General features: G+C 40.5%; 1 protein-coding gene across 3 annotated transcripts in view; it reads left to right on the forward strand.

Moving 5' to 3' along the window:
* wipf1b (WAS/WASL interacting protein family, member 1b) overlaps positions 1-25,443 on the forward strand; it is a 39,481-nt gene that overhangs the window by 5,751 nt on the left and 8,287 nt on the right. For 2 of the 3 annotated variants that reach the window (XM_034236181.1, XM_034236182.1), the window contains exons 2-4: positions 5,845-5,952; positions 22,061-22,163; positions 25,036-25,171. In XM_034236181.1, coding sequence (XP_034092072.1) covers positions 22,104-22,163; positions 25,036-25,171 — 196 coding nt within the window. In that variant the 5' untranslated portion in view covers positions 5,845-5,952; positions 22,061-22,103. The remainder of the gene's footprint in view (positions 1-5,844; positions 5,953-22,060; positions 22,164-25,035; positions 25,172-25,443) is intronic. The other variant, XM_034236183.1, reaches the window with a different exon arrangement.

Here is a 25,443-nt window from a genome sequence, read left to right on the forward strand (position 1 = left end):
CAGAGAAGTTATTACAATATTTAACATGAAAAACACCCACTGTTATGCCATTTGGGCTGTCTAGTTCCCTATTTCACAAATAAGTATAAGTAGTGTATTTGGGAAATAATCCAGATTTCTGAGAAATAAACTATTTTCAGGGGAATGTTGAGGTTTGTTTGGTTTTTGAATGTGTGTTTCCTTCTCAGTCATTTAACCAGTATCAGTTCCAGTACCTGCAATGATGTGCAGTCACTTTAACTTCCTGTTGCATATTTGTTTTGTGTCAAAGCAAAGTTTTTATAGAACACATATTTATTCTAGATTTGTAATTATCAACTGCACTGATAAAATAAATGTGCAATAACTTACTTACTGACTTGTTTACATTTTGTACTGCCTTGACCGTATTGTTCTTGTATTTGTATGGTAATGTTGTATTGTTTTGTAAGCATACTGTTCAAGGTATCATAAGGCGCTTTCACACCAAGTACTTTGCCATACTTAGATCCCAGTACTTAGTTAATCAGAACTCTTTAGATAAACTAAAGAGCAGATCGCGTTCACACCGGAATAAATCCCTGAGGGAGGATTAGGCAAATGAAGCCGCTGACGTCACTTCTTCTTCTTTGGGTTTACTGGCAGGCCGCAAACAACTTCACGGCGTATACTGCCACCCGGAGTCCCCGGCCGGAAGTCCCCGGAGTTGGGGACTGGCTTCAGTAGAAGCTGCTGGGACTCCCAGCAGCTTCTACTGAAGCCTTCCGAGTAAATCGCCAGAACGCCGACACCTCCTCATCTCCACCGCTCCCATGTTTTCTTTTGTGTTGCCATAAGTTAGTCTCTCTGCGTTGGTGCGCTATGCTAATGCTAATAATGCTAATGCCAGCAAATACAATGGCGGCTTCACAAAACTTTTCTGAGTTTTACGGGGCGTGGTTTGCAATCCGCCCAGCCAATCGGAAATGGGAACCTTTTTCTCCCATGAAAGTACCTGCTCTCTAGCAGGGACTGAAAAAGGGGTGGAAAGGTTCTCATTAACTAAGTTCTAGTTCCGGATTTTTTTGGTGTGAACGCAACATTTCAAGAACTATCGGAACTATACTGGGAAAAGTACTCCGGTGTGAAAGCGCCTATAGGTCCAATTTATAGTCACTTTATATATTAAAAGTTGTTGGCTTGTATTGTCAAAATGATACTTATACTGTCTGGTACTGTATGTGTGATTGCACCATCGGGAACGCTTGGAATTGTTGCTGTACTCTGTGTAGTAACAATAAAGGAATCTAATCTAAAAAAAGTTAGGTGCTGAATCCACATTGTAAGCATTTATTCAGGTTCATCCTGTTGGGAAGGCTGGCTTTTTTTTTCTTGAAGGTTAAATGAAGTAACAGCTCAGACACGTTTTCCCCCTCTTTGAAAACTGGAGCGTGGTGAAGAAAACCAGCTAAGTACAGCGGGGGGGAAAGCTGAAGTGTCTCTTTAAGACGCAGCTCTCGTGCTGCTGCAGTTGGCTGGAAAAGAGGAAACAAGAGAGAGTATTGAAGTGCAGCCGATGGAGGGTTGGCAGGCCGCCGCTGACTCTGAAACGAGGCAGGAAGTGTGACTCTGAGAGCACAGGAAGTGGCTGCTGCGGAGCTATGCTAACCCTCTCTTTCGCCCAGCAGCAGCTCCAGGGCCTGGGATCAATTTGCTTTCAGTTAAATAGAAGCTGTTCCTCATTTTCGTACTGTTTACTTTGTCTTTATGTGGTGTGTAGAGGCCTTCTTGTGTCTGATACATTTCAGGGTGTATGCTAGAAAATCCACTTTGAGGTGAAGGAATGCCAAGTAAAGGAGAAATGTTCCCTCCTTTCCCCTCATCATTCCTTATTTGTCCTTTTAGCGTTAATATGACCATCAGTTGTTTCCTACCAGTTTCTAGTCATGTATTGCTTTTCCTTTGGGGCCGTCATGTGCGTGCATTAATTCACAAACGGTCAAAATGATAATCCAACTGAGCAGTTTGTCATACTACAAAACAATGAAGTGAACTGATGTCAGTTTCAACCTTTTGACATTACAGACTCTCCTTTCTTTACTCTCCTTTCTTTACTCTCCCCACTTTACTCTCCCCAGAGTACACAGGAAGTACAGTGTGTAATCAATCATCATCTCAGACTTCACTGACATTTTGACATTTCTTGTTTTCTTGATACATCTAGTTATTCGTCGAATTTAAAAGAAATCGTGAAGACTTTAGATTTGGATTTCAAAGCAATTGAAAAGCCTGCTATTGCATACTCATTGCATTTGCAGACAGTCGTCATGTTTCATGTTATACATTTGTCACTAATTAGAACAAATTTGTGTCATTAAAACATGGCGTATACAAATAAAACTGATTATAAAAGATTGTATTTTATAAGCTATAATATTAGGATTATGCAGCCACATTGGATCCTCTAAATGAGTTTTTTAAATGCAATTATTATGACTGATATTGCAATATGATTCACAATTGATCATTTTTGAAACATTATTCGTAATATAGTCAATACCAAACAAATTGGTCTTAAGTCTCTAGAATACGGTATTTAAGACATGATATCTCTGCAGCTCCACAATAATTCATGCAAAATTATACTTTTAACAAATCTTTAGGCATTTAATAATAATACATTTATTTTGGGGGGCGCCTTTCATAACACCCAAGGACACCTTACAGGGTTACAGATTTACAATTTACATGTACAATTTTACCTTACAAATTAAAACAGTGGATTTAGTGAAGTATCAGCCGGGGTAAGACCAGACAAACAACAGGAAATTGACTACAAAGGGACACAGGGTACAGATTATAAAGAAAAGGCCAGTTTGAACAGGTGGGTTTTGAGTTGGGTTTTGAATGATGTTATGGAATCAGACTGTCGGATGTGATTTTAATATTACCCTATTCGAAAAAATAATAATTGTGCAGCCCCGATTATTATATTTCACCAGTTTATAAAAAAGAAGAAAATAAAACAACATAGACTAGCTCCATGGCATAATGCCGAAACCCGCAAAATAAAGCAAAAGTCGAGACAACTTGAAAGGATATGGCGTTCTACTAAACTTGAAGAATCTCGTTTAATTTGGCATATTACTCTCAATGAATATAAGAGAGCACTGCGTAAAGCGAGAGCAGCTTACTACTCTTCATTAATAGATGAGAATAAGAATAATGCAAGATTTCTTTTCAGCACTGTAGCCAGGCTGACAGAAAGCCACAGCTCGATTGAGCCTTCTATTCCCATAGCACTCAGTAGTAATGATTTTATGTGCTTTTTTAACGATAAAATTGTTACTCTTAGAAACAAAATTAATGACCTCTTGCCTTTGACCAGTATAGTTTATCAACAGCTCCCGGAAACGTAAGTTCTAATATTACACTAGATAGTAAACTAGAATGCTTTTCAGCCATAACCTTGAACAATTAAATTCAATGATTCTCTCTTCTAAACCATCAACGTGTATGTTAGACCCAATTCCAACTAAGCTGTTGAAGGAAGTTTTTCCATTAATTAGCACTTATTTATTAAATATTATGAATATGTCTTTATTATCAGGCTATGTTCCACAATCATTCAAAGTAGCAGTGATAAAACCGCTTCTTAAAAAGCACAACCTCGATCCAGAGGTTTTAGCCAACTATAGACCTATTTCTAATCTTCCGTTCCTCTCAAAAGTTCTTGAGAAAGCAGTCGCAAAACAGTTGTGTGATTACTTAAAAAACAATGATTTATTTGAAGCTTTTCAGTCTGGCTTTAGAACACATCATAGCACAGAGACAGCTCTGGTTAAAGTCACAAATGACATTCTAATAGCCTCTGACAAGGGACGTGTCTCTATTCTTGTTTTGCTCGATCTCAGTGCTGCATTTGATACTATCGACCATGATATCTTATTGCAAAGACTAGAGCACTTAGTTGGCATACAGGGAACTGCTTTAGACTGGTTTAGGTCCTATCTATCTGAACGCTCTCAGTTTGTACCTGTCAATGATGAATCTTCCACGCAACCAAAGTTAGCCATGGAGTGCCACAGGGCTCAGTGCTCGGACCTATTTTGTTCACATTATATATGCTTCCGTTAGGCAATATTATAAGGAATCATTCTGTAAACTTTCATTGTTATGCGGATGATACTCAACTATATTTATCAATCAAGCCTGATGAAATTAATCATCTAAATAAAATTCAAGACTGCCTTAAGGACTTAAAAACGTGGATGACCTTAAACTTTTTGATGTTAAACACGACCAAAACTGAAGTTATTGTACTTGGCCCGAAGAATCTACGAAACAAATTATCTAAGGATATACTAACTATGGATGGCATTAATTTGGCCTCCAGTGAGACTGTAAGGAATCTTGGTGTTATATTTGATCAGGATTTATCCTTTAACGCCCACATAAAATCAATTTCAAGGACCGCCTACTTCCATCTACGTAACATTGCAAAAATCAGGCATATCTTGCCTCAAAACGATGCAGAGAAACTAGTCCATGCATTTGTTACTTCAAGGCTGGATTATTGTAACTCTTTATTATCAGGGTGTACCAAGAAGTCAGTCAAGTCGCTTCAGCTGATTCAAAATGCTGCGGCTCGTGTACTAACCAGAGTTAGGAAAAGGGACAACATTACTCCTGTTCTGGCTGCCTTACACTGGCTCCCTATAGAACACAGGATAGAATTTCAAATTATTTTTCTCGCCTACAAAGCCCTTAATGGGAAGGCGCCATCTTACCTTAAAGAACTCATTATACCCTACTGTCCTACTAGGGCATTGCGTTCCAAGAATGCAGGGTTGTTGGTTGTTCCTAGAGTCTCTAAAAGTACAATGGGAGCCAGAGCCTTTTCTTATCAAGCTCCACATTTGTGGAATCAGCTTCCAGTTTGTGTTCGGGCGGCAGACACCCTATCCGTTTTTAAGAGTGCGCTTAAGACCTTCCTTTTTGATAAAGCTTATAGTTAGGGCTGATTAGATCCAGCCCCTAGTTTTGCTGATATAGGCTTAGTTTGTCGGGGGACATCTTACTTCTTCCTTCTCTCTGTCTATACCTGTGTACTCTCATGTTCCGATTAACCCAGCTTCCCCAAATGTCTTTCTTTTTGGTGTCTATATACGCCGGGATCCGGAGTCATGGATGATCCTGCGCTCCTCTGTCCTGGATCGCGAGCCCTGGATCTTGAGTCGTGGCTGTGGTCCTGGATCATAGGCCCTGGATGGATATCCTCGTGGATTCATCTTCCTATTATACACACATGCATTTCCAAACATTTGGACTACCTATGTTGCAAATGTATTATCTTTTCAATTTACACACGGCATCTATTGCACGTCTGTCCGTCCTGGGAGAGGGATCCCTCCTCTGTTGCTCTCCCTGAGGTTTCTCCCATTTTTCCCTTTAAACTGTGGGTTTTCTCCGGAAGTTTTTCCTTGTACGATGTGAGGGTCTAAGGACAGAGGGTGTCGTATTGTCATACTGATATTTTGTACAAACTGTAAAGTCCACTGAGACAAATGTAACATTTGTGATATTGGGCTATATAAATAAACATTGATTGATTGATTGATTATAAAACCTATTATTATTGATCCCTATCTGCGGTGGGAACCCCCCCCCCCCCCCCTCTCTCTCTCTCAGGTGGGGAAGTAAGAAAGAGGAAGTGGCGTGTGTGTCGTGTATATATACAGTGTTTGTTAAAGTTGGACTTCCCTGTATGTGAGATGTGCGTTTAGAGGAAGAGGAATCGAGAAGTTGAAGTCTGTGCACGATGTTATCTGTTTTGTTTTAAAGATTTTTAGACGCTGCTAATCTTCCGCATTTTTCTGTTTTCAGCTGCATGTGGCTGCTCTTCACATTTTGCATTTTTATGAGGAATGATTTCCGCTGCTTCTTCTACTGCCTTCTGAACGTGCTGCTGATTCTTCTATGGACACAGATTGAGTAAGTAGTGCAGTTATTTTCTACACTGACTGATTTCATGTTGTAGAAGTAGAAAATAAAACGCTTTCCAGGATGGATCACCTGGAAAATCACACAAAATAAGGCTTAGCAAATAATCATCTTTCTGCAGTGTGACAAAATGCAAAGGAATTATACGAAGACAGCTTATATCATTATGGATAACCAAAAAAACAACAAGAAGATGGTTAAACAATTGTTGCACAGTGATATGATCTACCAGGGATAGAGGAGTTTGATAACTTTCAGTAGCATCTGTTTAAAAAATGTGTGCAGGAACCCTTCTCTACTCTCTCTAATGTCCATATTTAAACTACTTCAGTCACATCTGGCTACACTGAGAAAACACACCGACAGATTCCTTGTTAAAAATAAATATCTCTAACACAAATACACGGCCTTTCGGACAGATGACGCTCGTCTGTGAACGTTTTGTGTCACAAAATGTATTTCTTTATTTGGAGACTGTTCAAGCGGTAAATTAACCTCTAAAACATCAACATTTGAACCACATATGCTGCCAGATACAGCTGCTGTGCAAGTGCATGTGAACGCACCACAGGATGTTAGCTTAGCCACTCAGCTCTGTTTCTGCACAGCCGACACATTTATTACCACCCTGCCTTCACAACGTCTAACATTACCTTTTCTCTAAGCTCATGTTCACAATTAACCCAGGTGGTTTTACTTTTAAATGACAAGCAGCCCTAAGCATTTCTCTTGATGATATATAGAGGAGACAGACATACTAGTAGGTGTATTCTATTTAAATGTTAATTATTGACTTACTTAAAGGTGTTTGCGTGTTTTGTAACCTTACTGTTTACTATTGAGTTTTCTTATTTATATCTTGTTCAGGTGTCTATCTATGTATGTAGTGGCTCTACTTTAAAGAGTCCTCTCCTGCTGATGTCCAGGTGTATATCAGTATGTAGTGTCTCTACTTTAAAGAGTCCTCTCCTGCTGATGTTCAGGTGTATATCAGTATGTAGTGTCTCTACTTTAAAGAGTCCTCTCCTGCTGATGTTCAGGTGTATATCAGTATGTAGTGTCTCTACTTTAAAGAGTCCTCTCCTGCTGATGTTCAGGTGTATATCAGTATGTAGTGTCTCTACTTTAAAGAGTCCTCTCCTGCTGATGTTCAGGTGTATATCAGTATGTAGTGTCTCTACTTTAAAGAGTCCTCTCCTGCTGATGTTCAGGTGTATATCAGTATGTAGTGTCTCTACTTTAAAGAGTCCTCTCCTGCTGATGTTCAGGTGTATATCAGTATGTAGTATCTCTACATGTCTCCATGCTTTAATGTTCAAAAAGCTCTTTATTGTTCTCATGCTGTCTGTGCTGCAGCACCTCTTTTCACCCTCTGTCTGAAACCAGAGCCCAGTCTGCTCTGATTGGTTAGCTGGCCGGCTCTGTTGCGATTGGTCAACCGCTTAGAGATGTCCCGCCCATTAGCCTATCACGTACAATGTGTTGGAGCCATAGTGATGTCACAATGTTACGCAAGTTAACAAAGGAGTCCAATGGAGGCGTTTCAGCCAGGGGAGAAAGGCCCTCTGGAAGGAACACAGGGATTTAAGCCTTTGCAGACCGTTTACATGCACTAAAACCTACAGTATTTAACACAGGATAGGAAAAGGACACCCCTCTTTACTGTTTGGGCGGATTTCAGTTAAAAGTAATCGGAGGTTTCAGCTCACACACACCCACTCCCACCTATCACCCTCTCTGTGAAAACCACAACATGTTCCTGCATTTAACCTCAGTTTTTTGTCTTAGTATTTCTAAAGAGAATCTGTATGTGAGCTACTTGAAAGAATTGAATAGTTACACCACAGCTTAATTAATAAATTACCTGTGATGTTTTTCCAACTTGAAGGTCACAGTCTCAAGTATCTCATTCAATCAATCAATCGATTGTATTGATACAGCCGAATATCACATATTACACGCTTGTCTTAGTGGGCTTTATAGTTTGTATACAGCGTACGACACCCTCTGTCCTTAGACCCTCGCAACAAACGAGGAAAAACTCCCAATGGGGGATTGAGGGATTCCTCTCCCAGGACGCACAGACGTACAATAGTTGTTCTGTGTTTACATAAAAAAACATAATACCATTACATACAACAAATTATGTTGGCTTTTGACATAATGTGAGCTTTTTTGCCAGTGTCAATGCCAAAAAGTGTAATATTTGGAGTGTGTGTGGCCTAGCATTACTATACTTGTGGGGACCTAAATCTGTTTACACAGTCACGTGTGGGGACTCGCCTCCCTCATGGGGACAAAATGGAGGTCCCCATGAGGGGAATCATTCATTTTAGGGTGAAGACTTGGTTAGGTTAAGGGTTAGGCATGTGTTGGTTATGGTTAAGGTTAGGATAAGTCTCCAGGAAGTGTGTGTGTGTGTGTGTGTGTGTGTGTGTGTGTGTGTGTGTGTGTGTGTGTGTGTGTGTGTGTGTGGTGTGTGTGTGTGTGTGTGTGTCTGTGTGTGTGTGTGTGTGTGTGTGTGTGTGTGTGTGTGTGTGTGTGTGTGTGTGTGTGTGTGTGTGTGTGTGTGTGTGTGTGTGTGTGTGTGTGTGTGTGTGTGTGTGTGTGTGTGTGTGTGTGTGTGTGTGTGTGTGTGTGTGAACTCTAATGAGTTCTAAGAGCACAGGAGGTTCAGTGGCAGGATGAAGAAGCCTTTTTATGGCCATTTGTAAACTGAAACACGTGTGTGTGTGTATATCTTCAAAGGATCCACACCCTCATATTTTTCTCTCTCCCTCTCTACTGCCCTCTCTGCCTGTCAATGGTGCCATTGTGAATGCTCAGCTAATATTAGGCTGTGTGTGAGAGAGGGAGAAGTTGTGTTGTGAATTTTAAATTTCGACACACAGGCCCGTGTCTTTTGGCGGAAGTTGTTGCCTTTCTGCATTCACTCCGAGCTGCTTCAGTAATCAGCTAATCCAGCACAAACACTCAGTCAGTCAGCGTACAAATTGTAATTCAGGTTGCAGGTTCTCTTTTTTTGAATACATATATACTTAGTTCATTAACAGATGCCCTTCATGTTTTACATAGAGTATAGGTGACAAAAAGCATAACAAAATGGAAAATATAATATTTTCATACATACACACTAACAACCAATGTGCAGTCAAGCAAAGGTGAACATGCTCAGTGTTTTGACACTAATACAAAAGTTGTATTCTAGTTTGCCGTTTCTAATCATAACATTTGGTGTATTAGGAAGAATAGTGCACAAATTGTGTTAACCATACGGTGAACATGTCCATTTTTTAACCACACAAACCAACGAGGGGTTTTCCATAACCGCTCTGCTGGTATTACTTCTGTGTCATTTCACCACTGCTGCAGGAAATGAGTCGAGTTGCTTTTCATTATAACCTGAGCAAAACTGTGAAAACTACTTTCACACATATTTGAACAAATGTAGACAATAAACCCTTTGAGATTCTTACTCTAACCACCAGCACGAAGCAATAAAGTACCTTCAGAACAGAGTAATAGAGATGTCCCTGCCACAGTGGGTTCAGTTGAAAAGAGGTCAAACAGGAACGTCTGTATTTGTCAGCACGTGGAAAACATGCGACTTTGCATTTGGCTTTAAATCTTTAAATCTGCAGCGTGGTCAACAGTCAGCGTTTGTCGAGAGCCTCTCCGTTGTGAGTGACTTCTCCTGTTAAAGGTTGTATTTTGTTTGGCCATAACCTCACCCTGACCGAGGTGGTTTCACGAGCCTTAAAGGAGCAGTAGGTAAGTTTGAGAGACCGGCTTGAGATACATTTTTTGTTATATTCCATGGAATGCTCTTAACATCCCGATAGCAATGAATATCTGAAGTGCTTTGACAAAAAATCCATGAAAAAATGTCATCTGTAGAAGCCGTAATACTGTAAAAAGTACAACCAATCCGTTTAGCCGGCCCGGCTAAAGTAACTGGATGGCCTACCTGCCTGTCAGCCTTCCATCGGGGCACACACTTATCTCGTGCCCTCATTGGTCATGTGCGCGTTCGTGTGTGTTGGAGGAGGGGCTCTATAAGGAAGTGGCAGATTTTCTCCGGTTGTGTATTTTCAAATTCTAGCGATCACGAGCCCGTCTCTCAAACTCACCTACCCCTCCTTTAACTGAACTGTGACTGAACAATAATTGATGCCTTTTCCACAAAAACTCTGAGCATGTTTCCTCAGAAATTCAACATCATAACCCATGGAGTATGCTTTTCTTTATTCGAATTATAATATCATGCAGACATCATACCATTTCACAGCCTCCATTATAAGTAGAGCATGTTTAAGCTTTAATACTGACGCATGTTGTCCTGTTTACTGGCTCTCACTCAGTGTTTGGATTACTTTCTGTGGCTTTCTTCCAACAAGGTCTATATTAGGAAATAACTGATGGTCATATTGATGCTGAATGTAAACAGCTTATGTTTACTAAGACATTCACTGGCCCTTGAATGATTATAATGTGGGCCATTCTGTATCAGGGATGAATTAGTGTTGATATTCATCAGGAATCATACTCTTTTTAGGCCAAAGCTGATTTAATACGATTAATAAGCTGATATAATGGAGATAACGGTGTTTTCGTTGTGAAATCTACTTCATATTCATATATTTTTTTGACTTACACTTAAACATATATAATATTGCCACCTTCAATAATCCAATGTAAGGCTTTGCTGGTTGCTCTGTGAGCTTAATGCTACTTATAACTTGACAACATGATGTAATAAGATGCTAATAAGCTAAGTTCAGCAGGTATATTGTTTACCATCTTTTAGTGCAACCTTGCTGTGCAGCTGGGGGTGAAGTCAGGACATGATCACTGGGATTCATTATATGTCATCCTCTTGGGACCACCACTAAAATCTACAGGGACCGACCTCTGTTGGAAAACAATTATAACTAACTAGAGCTGATATAATGACTTTTAAATCCAACCACTTTACTTTGGATATCACTGGTAAATGTTCCTTAAATGTGCTCTAATGTTAATGTGGCACAAAATACATGGGCCCCTTTAAAGGTGGGGAATGTCATTTATTTCAGAAACACTTGTTATATTCCATGCAATGCTCTTAACATCCCGATAGCAATGAATATATTAAATGCTTTGACAATAAATAGGCAAGGCAAGGCAAGTTTATTTATATAGCACCTTTCAACACAAGGCAATTCAAAGTGCTTTACAAAAAACGAAAGACATTAAGAAAATGGCATTTAAAATCAGTCATTAAAAAGAAAAGCTAATAAAATAAACATTTAAAGAAAAAATACAAGTTAAAATTTACAGTGCAGTTTAAGATGTGAATAGTTCAATTAAAAGCAGCGGCAAAAAGAAAAGTCTTTAGTCTGGATTTAAAAGTAGTCAGAGTTTCAGCGGACCTGCAGGTTTCTGGGAGTTTGTTCCAGATATTTGGAGCATAATACATAAAAATACATTAAAAAAGTCATCTCTGGAAGCCGTGGCGCCGTAAAAAGCACGACCAATCATTTTAGCCGGCCCGGCTAAAGTAACTGGATGGCCTACCTGCCTGTCATCTGTGCACAAACTTATCTCGTGCCCTCATTGGTCATGTGCGCGTTTGTGTGTGTTGGAGGAGGGGCTCTGTGAGGAAGTCTGAAGGAAGGGGCAGATTTTTTCCGGCTGTGTTCTTTCAAATTCTAGCGCACTCGAGCTGGTTTCTCCATTCTTACCTACCCTACCTTTTAAGTTACATTAGTTTTGGCATTAAATTAAAAGTGTAAAGGACTGGGTTTGATTTGGATGTTCAGGCCTGATTTGACCTCTAAAGTGTTGGTGTCATGCAAGAGGAGAGGCCAGTGGAAGAGGTGTCTACCAGTACCGGGAGTCATTAATAAATAATAGGGATGTAACGATACTAAAAACTCACGACACGATTTTTATCGCGATATTGAAAAAAAAAGTTTATTTATTTATTAATTTTCTTTCTTTATCAAATAATAAATCTGATTTGTACAGCATTTTAGTAGATAGTAGTATTTTAAAGAGTCAACAATATAATAATCAGACCCTGCAATAGAATAAATCAAGTTTCACTTTAGTTTTTCAAGTAACTCAACTCTAACTCACTCACTCAGCGTCATCAAGGTTATCTTTTAGGAATATGAGCATGTCCACATTTCCAGGTAGAAGCTGGGATGTTTGGGCGTTTACAATATCCCCTGCTGTGGAAAAAACTCTCTCGCTTGGTACTGATGTCGCTGGGACAGAGAGATATGCTTTGGCCATGGGTGACAGCAGTGGGTCAAACTGTGCATTGTCTCTCCACCACTTCAAAAACAATACAGTGTTTGCCAAGAAGGTGAGGCTTATTGACAGGGCGAGATATAAATATGCTGTTTGTACTTGTCAATGTCTCTAGGTATGTACATGTAGCCCTGTAAATACGATGTCCTTTTGTGTTATCTGTTGTTTTATGTTAATATATATTTTTTTTTTTTTAAATCGTGATAGATTTTGTCAGTCTCACGACGGTATTGAGACGTTTATTTACCGCGATATTCGATATATCGTTACATCCCTAATAAATAATGCAACTTATAGCAATGCAATATATGAGGAAGTGCAGTGTGCGAGCTCTTTACATGCAAGGATTGTTGTGTTCAGTTGTTCTGTTTGTTTGCAACAGGAAATACTGTGTGGTTCACAGCAGAACAGAGAGGTGAGCGTGAGAGACAGAATCTCAAAATCAGTTTTCAGTTTGAGGCGTTAAAGGTGACAAACCATCAAGATCAGATGATAAGCAAAGGTTACTGGGTGAAACTTCCAGAGAGGTGATGCAAGGATGAACATAAAGACTACATGAGTAAATATATGAATGCAGAAGAGAAATCATGGCGATAAAGAAATCCAGTATGAAGGAGAAAGAGAGAGCGTGGTTGAAAGAGGAGGAAAATGTTAAAACGATGCACAGTGAAGACGTAGAGGTATCATCAGCCGGATGACTGCGGTGCTGGAGCCGCGTGGTGACTTCCTGTTTGCAGCATACAGGAAGTAACAGGCCTCTGGAGGTGTGTGTGTGTGTGTGTGTGTGTGTGGTGTGTGTGTGTGTGTGTGTGTGTGTGTGTGTGTGTGTGTTGTGTGTGTGTGTGTGTGTGTGTGTGTGTGTGTGTGTGTGTGTGTGTGTGTGTGTGTGTGTGTGTGTGTGTGTGTGTGTGTGTGTGTGTGTGTGTGTGTGTGTGTGTGTGTGTGTGTGTGTGTGTGTGTGTGTGTGTGTGTGTGTGTGTGTGTGTGATGTGTGTGTGTGTGTGTGTGTGTGTGTGTGTGTGTGTGTGTGGTGTGTGTGTGTGTGTGTGTGTGTGTGTGTGTGTGTGTGTGTGTGTGTGTGTGTGTGTGTGTGTGTGTGTGTGTGTGTGTGTGTGTGTGTGTGTGTGTGTGTGTGTGTGTGTGTGTGTGTGATTATCAATGAACAGTGTGCATCGTTTATCGCAAGCATGCTGACATGTTTGTGTATTTCTCGGTTGCATTCATTGCTTTCGGTCCTTAACCCTTAATGAATGAGGGTGGTGAAAAATAACTACTAAGCTGCAGTTAAGATGAGGAAGAGCTGTATCTGACTCTTCTCCGCTCAGTAACGAGGAGACTGCTTTTGGTCGTTAAATGCAGGTCGTTGTTTTTATTACTAATGTTTAATCTGTTAATTGCGTGCATATCGTTTTTCACTGACGGTGTTTAAAGAAAGAACCTGAAGGCCTCTCCTTATCTTACTTTTTATTATCGCCACTTTATTTGATCTCCAGTTTATCATCATCTATTGTACACAATATTAAACCGCATTAAATGGAAGATAAATAAGGAACAGTAATGGTTGAGATTATACACAGAAACAGTCATATCTGCTGCTTCTTTCTTTGCATGCACGTTGCACTCCTGGACACACAAGCGTTAGGGATGTCTCAGTCGCTTTGCATCACCTCAGTTACTAGTTTAGCTTGTTAAAAATGTAAGCCTGGTGTATAAACAATGAGCAAGTTGACAGAGACTCTCATTGATGATGCACTATTTTTAAAAAGTGAATTCTGTGCCTGCACTCTTATCACTGTTACTTTCATGACAGTGGCACGAAAACTAAAAATGGCTTTAAATCAAACTGTGTCTTCTCTGTTGTATGACAGTTGTCTTTAAAGTTGTTGATTGCACTTATTCCCAGGGGTATGGACAAAGAAAAGGCATCCCAGCATCTGTCTTGTTTTGCATATAACACACAAGTATTGTTCTCATAGCTTCTGTCTTTCAAATCTAAACTCCAGGTACACAGCTTGTTTCCAGTTTTAAGGAACTCAAACCTCCAGTTCCCGTTAGCTTTTATTGTAAGTCTTGTCATTTCCTGTGAGCTCACTATTAGCAGAGCTTATTGGAGTTATTAGGGCCCGAGCACGAGAGTGCTAGGACCCAACGGCGTCCTAGCACGAAGTGCAAGGATACCTATTGTTATTCGTGGTATTATTATTATTATTCCATATTTCAATGCTTATTTTCAGGCCTTTAGGATGCTGAGAAAGTTGTATAATTTTGCACAGATTCCAGAATCGGTGAAAAATTTGATATTCTGGAGTCAATGTGTTCAAATTGTCCAACATGCTCTCTAGCGCCACCTATGGCCATTTCCGTTTTTTGGAAAGATGTACAAAGTCGCACCGTAACTCCAAATGACCTGAAATTTTTTCACACTTACTCGGGTGGACCTGCTCTACATATAATGTCCAGGTACCCTTAAGCTCCGCCTACTTTATTTTTTTTTTAAATTAGCATAATTTGAAAAACAGTTAAATATTCACTTAAATTTCAAATTTTGGTTTTTCAACACCAAACTCAGTATACAGTATTGCCGGAGGGTCAGACACATTATCGTAGGAAATGAGCATGTTCAGTTGATAAATGTGGTCGTCATTACTCTAAATGTCTTCGCAAAAAGGCGGGGCTTACATACAAATGCTCATAACTCATCAACAATGTACCAAAAAAACACACATTTTGGTGGTAAGGTTCAGTCTCTATTGGGGAAGAAGCACAACAAGTAATTTCCATTTTGGACTATAGGGGGCGCCAAAAACATGACAAATGTCTAACTCATGAACTGATGGACGAAATATTTTTCTTTTTTTGTAGACATACTCTGGGGATGAGTATGGACTTATATTCAAAGTGTCACAACGAATGACAAATGTGGGCGTGGCCTGTACTTTTTTTTTTATGACGATGAGCTAAAATGGTTTTCGTTACGCAAAAATTGGTACACGAGTCACAGCCCACGACCTTTTCCATAATGTAAAAAAAAAACGTACATTTTCAAAAAAACTGCTCACTAGCGCCCCCTATTGTGTGGTAGTCGCATATAGTTTCTCAGAACTTCACGAATTTTGGCACAGACATTCCTCATGGAATTGCGGAAATATTTGTACATACATTCCATTAGCCCCGCCCCCCAAAAAGTCGGCCATTTTGAAATATGTGCGTTTTTTATGCATTTTAAGCACATTCGTGCGGATTCCTCCTAGGGGAATGATCGGAAAAATTCCAATCCAGGACACGTTCAGCCCCTATCCAATATGATACTTAATGGAGAAGAACATTTTTGATAGCTCAATCGTGGAGGTCGTAAGCTAACAGCGAATACACCATTGTTGACGATTTACATGTCGCAAATTACTCCAAATTACTCGGATATAGTTAATCCGATATTCACGAAACGCTGTATACATATTGCTATTATGATTGCACACATATTTCAAATTGCCTTCCATTAGCCCCGCCCCCCAGAAAGTTGGCCATTTTTTTAAATGTGCCGTTTTCAGCCATTTTACGCACGTTCTTGCGAACTCCTCCTAGGGGAATGATCGGAAAAAATCCAATCCAGGACAAGTTCAGCCCATTTCCAATGTGATGCTAAATTGCGAACGAATAGTCGATCGCTCAAACGACGACTTCGTAAGCGAACGGAGAACTTTCCATTTTTTACGATTTACATGTCCCAAATTACTCCAAATACTCGCGTATACTTTTTCCAATATTCACGAAACGCTGTATACATATTACTATTATGATTGCACACATATTTCAAATTGCCTTCCATTAGCCCCGCCCCCCAGAAAGTCGGCCATTTTAAAAAATGTGCGGTTTTCAGCCATTTTATGCACGTTCTTGCCAACTCCTCCTAGGGGAATGATCGGAAAAATTCCAATGCAGGACAGGTTTAGCCCCTATCCAATATGATACTTAATTGAGGAGCACATCTTTGAAAAATTACTCGTGGAGGTCGTAAGCTAACAGCGAATACACCATTTTTGACCATTTACATGTCACAAATTGCTCCAAACTGGTCGCATATAGTTTTTCCGATATTCACGAAACGCTGTATACATATTGCTATTATGATTGCACACATATTTCAAATTGCCTTCCATTAGCCCCGCCCACCAGAAAGTCGGCCATTTTGAAAATTGGCCGTTTTTCATGCATTTTAAGGACATTTCTGTAAACTCCTCATAGGGGAATGATCGGAACAATTCCAATCCAGGACAACTTCAGCGCATATCCAATGTCATGCTACATTGAGAAGGAATAGTCCTTCGCTCAAACGGGGAGCTCGTAGGCTAACGGAGAATGTACCATTTTTCACCAATTATATGTCAGATAAGCTACTGAGGCCTGCCTGTTGCCTGGCACATCAACTCTCACACACACACACACACACACACACACTCACACACACACACACACACACACACACACACACACACACACACACCTACTGTTAGTCCAACAACACCCTTTGCTGGCGGCATATTCATTACAACTGACACCTATACACTCGCTAACCCTAACCCTAACCCTAATGTTTATTTGTAGATATCTCCTAAAGCCTACAAATAAAGTGTGACATGTAGGCCTGTTACATTTTTTATTGAGCGATATATATTATACACACTGTTCTGCTTTCTGCACTGACCTCAGCAGCTGTTCTCACTGTAACATCACCTAACATCCAGGGGACATGTGATTAGTGAGTAAACAAACGGTAAAGGGCAGAAAGTCTGATGCACATTTGATCATCTCAAATAACTTATAATCACAACGGGAACAGTTTGCAGAGCTGTGCTTCATTTGACAGAGGTCCAGCCATGCGTCACCTCTCTTTTAAACATCACTGTTGGCTGAAATCGTCTCAGGAGAATACTTCAGTGTACCCTCGGTTATAGCTCCTCCAGAGACACTCCTCTCTCCTCTAAATCAGTGTATCCTCGGTTACGGCTCCTCCAGACAGCCTGACTCGATAATCGATCCTCGACGACCCTTTAGAGAAATTTGTTTTCCTTCGACATCCGTTTCCGGGTCGCTGCCGGAGGACCTGGGAGTCTGGGACGCGAAAATTATAGAAATGACAAACCGCTCATTTCCCAGGACTCGCGCACGTCTGCTTGACGCCGGGACGACCTGCCGCCCTCCCCGACAGGCGCACGGACGCGAGGGCCCGCTCATCACTGCGCGCACAAGTGCGACCGCAGTTTTAATTCTTATTTTTCTGCTGGCGTTTCCTGTTTTTGAGGCCTTTAGGACGCTGAAAAAGTTGTATAATTTTGCACAGATTCCAGAATCGGTGAAAACTACAATATTCTGGACTCAATGTGTTCAAATTGTCCAACATGCTCTCTAGCGCCACCTATGGCCATTTCCGTTTTTGGAAAGATGTACAAAGTCGCACCGTAACTCCAAATGACCTGAAATTTTTCACACTTACTCGGGTGGACCTGCTCTACATATAAGGTCCAAGTACCCGTAAGCTCCGCCTACTTTATTTTTTTTTAAATTAGCATAATTTGAAAAACAGTTAAATATTCACTTAAATTTCAAATTTTGGTTTTTCAACACCAAACTCAGTATACAGTATCGCCGGAGGGTCAGACACATTATCGTAGGAAATGACCATGTTCAGTCGATAAATGTGGCCCTCATTACTCTAAACGTGTTCGCAAAAAGGCGGGGCTTAGATAGAAATGCTCATAACTCATCAACAATGTACAAAAAAAACACACATTTTGCTGGTAATGTTCAATCTGTATTGGGGAATAGGCACAACAAGTAATTTCCATTTTGGACTATAGGGGGCGCCAAAAACATGACAAATGTATAACTCATGAACTGATGGACGAAATATATATATTTTTTTTTAGACATACTCTGGGGATGAGTATGGACTTATATTTAAATTGTCACAACGAATGACAAATGTGGGCGTGGCCTGTACTTTTTTTTTTATGACGATGTGCTAAAATTCGTTTCGGTACGCAAAACTTGGTACACACGTCACAGCCCACGACCTTTTCAAGAATGTACAAAAAAAACGTAATTTTTCTAAAATACTGCTCACTAGCGCCCCCTATTGTGTGGTAGTCTCATAGTTTCTCAGAACTTCACGAATTTTGGCACAGACATTCCTCATGGAATTGAAGACATATTTGTACATACATTCCATTAGCCCCGCCCCCCAACAAGTCGGCCATTTTGAAATATGTGCGTTTTTCAGCCATTTTAAGCACATTCTTGCACACTTCTCCTAGGGGAATGATCGGAAAAATTCCAATCCAGGACACGTTCAGCCCCTATCCAATATGAAACTTAATTGAGAAGCACATTTTTGAAAAATTACTCGTGGAGGTCGTAAGCTAACAGCGAATACACCATTTTTGACGATTTACATGTCGCAAATTACTCCAAACTTCTCGGATATAGTTATTCCGATATTCACGAAACGCTGTATACATATTGCTATTATGATTGCACACATATTTCACATTGCCTTCCATTAGCCCCGCCCCCCAGAAAGTGGGCCATTTTGAAAAATGTGCGTTTTTCAGCCATTTTACGCACGTTCTTGCAAACTCCTCCTAGGGGAATGATCAGAAAAATTCCAATGCAGGACACGTTTAGCCCCTATCCAATAGGATACTTAATTCAGGAGCACATTTTTGAAAAATTACTCGTGGAGGTCGTAGGCTAACAGCGAATACACCATTTTTGACTATTCACATGGCGCAAATTGCTCCAAACTGGTCGCATATAGTTTTTCCGATATTCACTAAACGCTGTATACATATTGCTATTATGATTGCACACATATTTCAAATTGCCTTCCATTAGCCCCGCCCCCCATAAAGTCGGCCATTTTGAAAAATGTGCGTTTTTCAGCCATTTTACGCACGTTCTTGCAAACTCCTCCTAGGGGAATGATCAGAAAAATTCCAATGCAGGACAGGTTTAGCCCCTATCCAATAGGATACTTAATTCAGGAGCACATTTTTGAAAAATTACTCGTGGAGGTCGTAGGCTAATAGCGAATATACCATTTTTGACGATTTACATGTTGCAAATTACTCCAAACTACTCGGATACAGTTGTTCCGATATTCACGAAACGCTGTATACATATTGCTATTATGATTGCACATATATTTCAAATTGCCTTCCATTAGCCCCGCCCCCCATAAAGTCGGCCATTTTGAAAAATGTGCGTTTTTCAGCCATTTTACGCACGTTCTTGCAAACTTCTCCTAGGGGAATGATCAGAACAATTCCAATGCAGGACAGGTTTAGCCCCTATCCAATAGGATACTTAATTCAGGAGCACATTTTTGAAACATTACTCGTGGAGGTCGTAGGCTAACAGCGAATACACCATTTTTGACGATTCACATGTCACAAATTACTCCAAATTACTCCAAACTACTCGCGTATACTTTTTCCAATATTCACGAAACGCTGTATACATATTGCTATTATGATTGCACACATATTTCAAATTGCCTTCCATTAGCCCCACCCACCAGAAAGTCGGCCATTTTGAAAAATGGCCGTTTTTCATGCATTTTAAGGACATTTCTGCAAACTCCTCATAGGGGAATGATCGGAACAATTCCAATCCAGGACAACTTCAGCGCATATCCAATGTCATGCTACATTGAGAAGTAATAGTCCTTCGCTCAAACGGGGAGCTCGTAGGCTAACGGAGAATGTACCATTTTTGACCAATTATATGTCAGATAAGCTACTGAGGCCTGCCTGTTTGCCTGGCACATCAACTCTCACACACACACACACACACACACACACACACACACACACACAAACACACACACCTACTGTTAGTCCAACAACGCCCTTTGCTGGCGGCATATTCATTACAAAAGACACTCGCTAACCCTAACCCTAACCCTAACCCTAATGTTTATTTGTAGATATCTCCTAAAGCCTACAAATACAGTGTGACATGTAGGCCTGTTACATTTGTTATTGAGCGATATATATTATACACACTGTTCTGCTTTCTGCACTGACCTCAGCAGCTGTTCTCACTGTAACATCACCTAACATCCAGGGGACATTTGATTAGTGAGTAAACAAACGGTAAAGGGCAGAAAGTCTGATGCACATTTGATCATCTCAAATAACTTATAATCACAACGGGAACAGTTTTCAGAGCTGTGCTTCATTTGACAGAAGTCCAGTCATGCGTCACGCCTCTTTTAAACATCACTGTTGGCTGAAATCGTCTCAGGAGAATACTTCAGTGTACCCTCGGTTATAGCTCCTCCAGAGACACTCCTCTCTCCTCTAAATCAGTGTATCCTCGGTTACGGCTCCTCCAGACAGCCTGACTCGATAATCGATCCTCGACGACCCTTTAGAGAAATTTGTTTTCCTTCGACATCCGTTTCCGGGTCGCTGCCGGAGCACCTGGGAGTCTGGGACGCGAAAATTAGAGAAATGACAAACGGCTCATTTCCCAGGACTCGCGCACGTCTGCTTGACGCCGGGACGACCTGCCGCCCTCCCCGACAGGCGCACGGACGCGAGGGCCCGCTCATCACTGCGCGCACAAGTGCGACCGCAGTTTTAATTAATGTTGTTGTCCATCCCATGTTTGAAGCTTTTAAATATTCTCTGCACTACTAGTCCCTCTGTTGTTTTACTCTATTGCGAACACACCCTGCAATGTCTACAACAAGAAACAACTGTTTTCAACAACTGGTGTTTTATTCACATTTATGCCAATAATGAATCACAAAATCAAACCACATTTTCAACAGAGGGATGGTCTCCTCTTTGTCTTCTCTCACCTGTACCTGTATCTTGTGTTTCCTCGGGTGTACTGTCTCTTCCTCCTCTATACATGAGCTAAAAAGCAACACCATTGATATTTAAAGTGCAAATACATTGTCATGTCTTTTGCACTTTTTGCTATGTTTGTAAAATGTAATTTTCTTAAATGTTTTATGTGGGACTGCGGATGGAAATTAGCTCAAAGCTAAATCTGGCACTGTTACGCTTGATACATTTGAATGTTTTAAGTGTTCATTACTGTGCATTGTCCCAGCCAAATAAACGATTAAATAAAAATAAATAAAATAAGTTTCACCGAGACACATTTAGGGAAGTGAGAATAACTATTTTGACTGCTGCCTGCTGCGGACAAAATGTAATGAATTGTTGTGCGTAGTTGCCAAAATTGAGTGCTTTTAACTAAATGAGCTCCACAATAAACAGCATGACATTATTTTTCGTTGGGTGTTTGACTCAATGGTGGAAGAAGTACTCTATACGTCTAAAAAGCTACAACATCGATCTGTATTGTGCAAATAAACCCTCAAAATTGTCACTGAGGTTCATTTAGAGAAGTGCAATTGTAACTAATAACTAAAAGTGATCTGCAGGAGATTATTTTGTGTTTATGTACTCAATGGTGGATGAAGTACTCATATTTTTCTTTTATGTAAAAGTGCCATTCTTAATTGTAAAAATACTCAGTTTTAAGTTAAAAGTCCAGCATTCAAAAGTATAATGTCAAATACAAGTATAAGTGCCTCAGAATTGTATTCGAAAAGTACAGTACCTGATTAACTGTACTTTATTACATCACAAAACGTTATATACTGTACGTGTGTATAGGTAACGGTACACTTGGAAAGCACCGCATCTGCATAACATCGTCCAATAATAATCCATATTGCTCTATTTGCTCCAAGTGTGTGATGTGTGTGTGATGTGTCTTCCAGGGTGCAGCGCCCCGTGCAGACAGCCTAAAGTGGAGCCAGGAAGATGCCACCCCCCCCCCCCCCCCCCCCCCGGGGCCTCCCCCCCCCACCCACCTTTGCAGTAGTAAGTCATGTTATCTGTTTGTCTCTCAGCTCAGTAAACTCTGCTGTCCCTCCTGAGCCGAACAGCAGAGACATCTTGTGGATAAATCTCGTCATAACACGTCTTCTCCAGTTTGCTCCGTGTGATACAGAACGCTAACTCCATCATAGATAGACAGAATTGGAGGATGAAACCCTCTTTAATTGTCACACAGCAAACACAGTGAAATTTGACCTCTGTATTTAACCCATCCTAGTACTAGGAGCATCTCTTTATTAGATATATTCAGGGTATGAAACATTATTTATAGGATCATTGAAAAATATATTCAATTGATCTGTACAAAACATTTGATTAATTTTACTCTGCAGAAGGCAAGGCAAGTTTATTTATATAGCACCTTTCAACACAAGGCAATTCAAGGTGCTTTACAAAAATGAAAGACATTCAGACAAAGGCATTTAAAAACAGTCATTAAAAAGAAAAGATAATAAAAGAAACATTAAAAGAAAAAATACATTAATAAAAAGTTACAGTGCAGTTTAAGATATGAAGTTCCACTTTACTGATGCCTTTCTTTAAGGTTTCTCCGAACATGAGCTGTGTACGCTTGTATGGCACATACGTCCCGAGCAGCACACAGAGAAAACCAGCCAGGACAAAGTCCCCAGACACTGATTCCCTGGGGTTACTAGCCCCAAATGTTCATTAACCAAAAACGAAACACAACCGCTCAGTTTCAATTAAAAGCAGCAGCAAAAAGAAAAGTCTTCAGCCTGGATTTATTATTGAACTATTCACATCTTAAACTGCACTGTAACTTTTATCCATGTATTTTTTCTTTTAATGTTTATTTTATTATCTTTTCTTTTTAATGACTGATTTTAAATGCCATTTTCTGAATGTCTTTCATTTTTTGTAAAGCACTTTGAATTGCCTTGTGTTGAAAAGTGCTATATAAATAAACTTGCCTTGCCTTGGATTTAAAAGTAGTAAGAGTTACAGCGGACCTGCAGGTTTCTGGGAGTTTGTTCCAGATATTTGGAGCATAATAACTGAACGCTGCTTTACCATGTTTAGTTCTGACTCTGGGGACAGAAAGCTGACCAGTCCCTGAAGACCTGAGAGATCTGGATGGTTCATAATTTAGCAGGAGGTCAGAAATGCATCTTCAGAATACAGTTTGTAAGCAGGGACTTCTCTGCTTAATTGCTTTATTTTTGGTATTTTGACTTATGTATGTAGAAGATCCAACAAATCCATTGACACCAAGCATGTCTCAATAGCTTGTCGGGAACATCCCTAATGCCCCGGCCACACGAGGACGAAAACGGTCGTTTGCGTTACTGTTTAGTGTCATATAGACCGTTCGGCCACACGAGGACGACCGAATACGGCACTAAACGACTGCGGAAACGATAACGGGTCCCAAGGTGGATAGAACGGCATACGCAACGCTCTGGGGGGTCCAACGGCTCCGTGTGTACGCCCTATACCAGTGTTTCTCAAACTTTTTCATACCAAGGACCACCTAACCAATAAAAAAACACTCGCGGACCACCTAACTCCACAAATATCCAAAAACACATCGTTTTTTACAAATCACCTGAAAATGGTACAAACAAGTGGCAACATGTGTGATGAAGGTGCTTATCTGGGCTATATCATGCAATCGAAAGTGAAACTTAAGCTCGTTCCATTGTGGAGATATTCCCGCGAGAGTGCGAAAAACTTAAATAAATGTATTTCTTTCAAATGTGAAATTTTACCAATATACTCACGGACCACTAGGGGGCGCTCACGGACCACCAGTGGTCCGCGGACCACACTTTCAGAAGCACTGGATACGATCATTTTATGATAATGATGAGGCAATAGCCCCGCCTCTGCTGCTCACCCCCGCGTCAAAGTAAACTGCACACTGAATTCAGATTATTTATCTTTCTCTCGATACATATGGACATAAACGCGAGCGAAGTCTAATCTGACAGGACGGAGACACCTCTCAAACTACCTAAACTAGTTATAAATATGTTTATTTTTACTGTCGGCCGGGTCACTCATTACTGGATCAGCTGCTGCATGAGCCAGACACTGACGCTGTCCGAAGAGAGGGAGGAAAAAGAGAGGCTCCGTGTATTTTATTATATAGAGTCGTTATTCATTTGTTTTAAAGCTCAATAAATAACAAAGAAGACCATTGACCGGCACTTTTATAATTTTGTCGGAAGATTTAAACTTTAATACACGTTTACTGGCGAAAAACTCTGCCCGGTTCCCTCGGCCCCCACCGCGGAGAATAAACAGAAGGGCAAACCATGACAACCATGCTTCTTCGCTGCTTTTGTGGAGGAAGTTACAGCGCCACGTACAGGCTCCTGCATATGTACTGCAGCTTCTCCAGCGGTTGGAGCTAAACGGAGCTGTCTCGTGTGGACAGACACTATCCGGATGACTATTGCGTGTTGACGGAAGGTTTTTTGCGATTGCGTTAATCCTATGCGTTTAGCCGTTTTCGTCCTCGTGTGGCCGGGGCATAAAAGACGTTCCAAATCTAGGCTGATTTGGCCCAAAATGGTGAAAAAGGTTCCAGAAATTACATTAAAATAGGAAATCTGAGCGAAAGACGGCTACAAAATTGGGCATTCTTTGGTCATTGCTCAATTGCACACAGCTTGACATTACTCTTGACACATTTCTTAAGGTGGGGTGAAAATTCTGAACTCATATAAAATGAAAGAATCTATCGAATCTAATGATGCCACTTGTGTCGAGTTTTGAAGAGAGTTTTTCCAGGTTTCCTTAATGCAATTTCGATAACATTTATACGTTGTTTGCCCTCCTTATGTGTGTGTCTCCTCTCTCAGTGACTATGTGTGTGTTTGTGTTTCAGGCCAACACAGAGAAGCCAACTCTCAACCGCTCAGCGCAGAGTGGAAGGAACGCTCTGTTGGGGGACATCTCTAAAGGCTCCAGATTAAAGAAAACCGTCACCAATGACCGGAGCGGACCCACTCTGGACAGTGACAGTAAGTCAGGACATCTTTCTAAGCACTCACCATTATCTGTACTGTCCTAAGGGAGGAAAGGTGGTTTGAAGCCAGCTTGGTCACATTTACAGACAAAACTAACCTGCTTAAACTAAATAATACGATTTGTTTTTATTAGTTCATTGATTGAATATGTTAGAAGCAAAACAAACAATAATAATTAGAGCAAAGACAAGCAAAATAAAAAGACGTTTAAGGTATACATAAATAAATTATCAAATAGTTTCTGTCATGTTCAAAAGGGGCAAGAA

Source organism: Gymnodraco acuticeps, unplaced genomic scaffold (genome assembly GCF_902827175.1).
Source record: "Gymnodraco acuticeps unplaced genomic scaffold, fGymAcu1.1, whole genome shotgun sequence".
In the NCBI taxonomy this organism is placed as follows: domain Eukaryota; kingdom Metazoa; phylum Chordata; class Actinopteri; order Perciformes; family Bathydraconidae; genus Gymnodraco; species Gymnodraco acuticeps.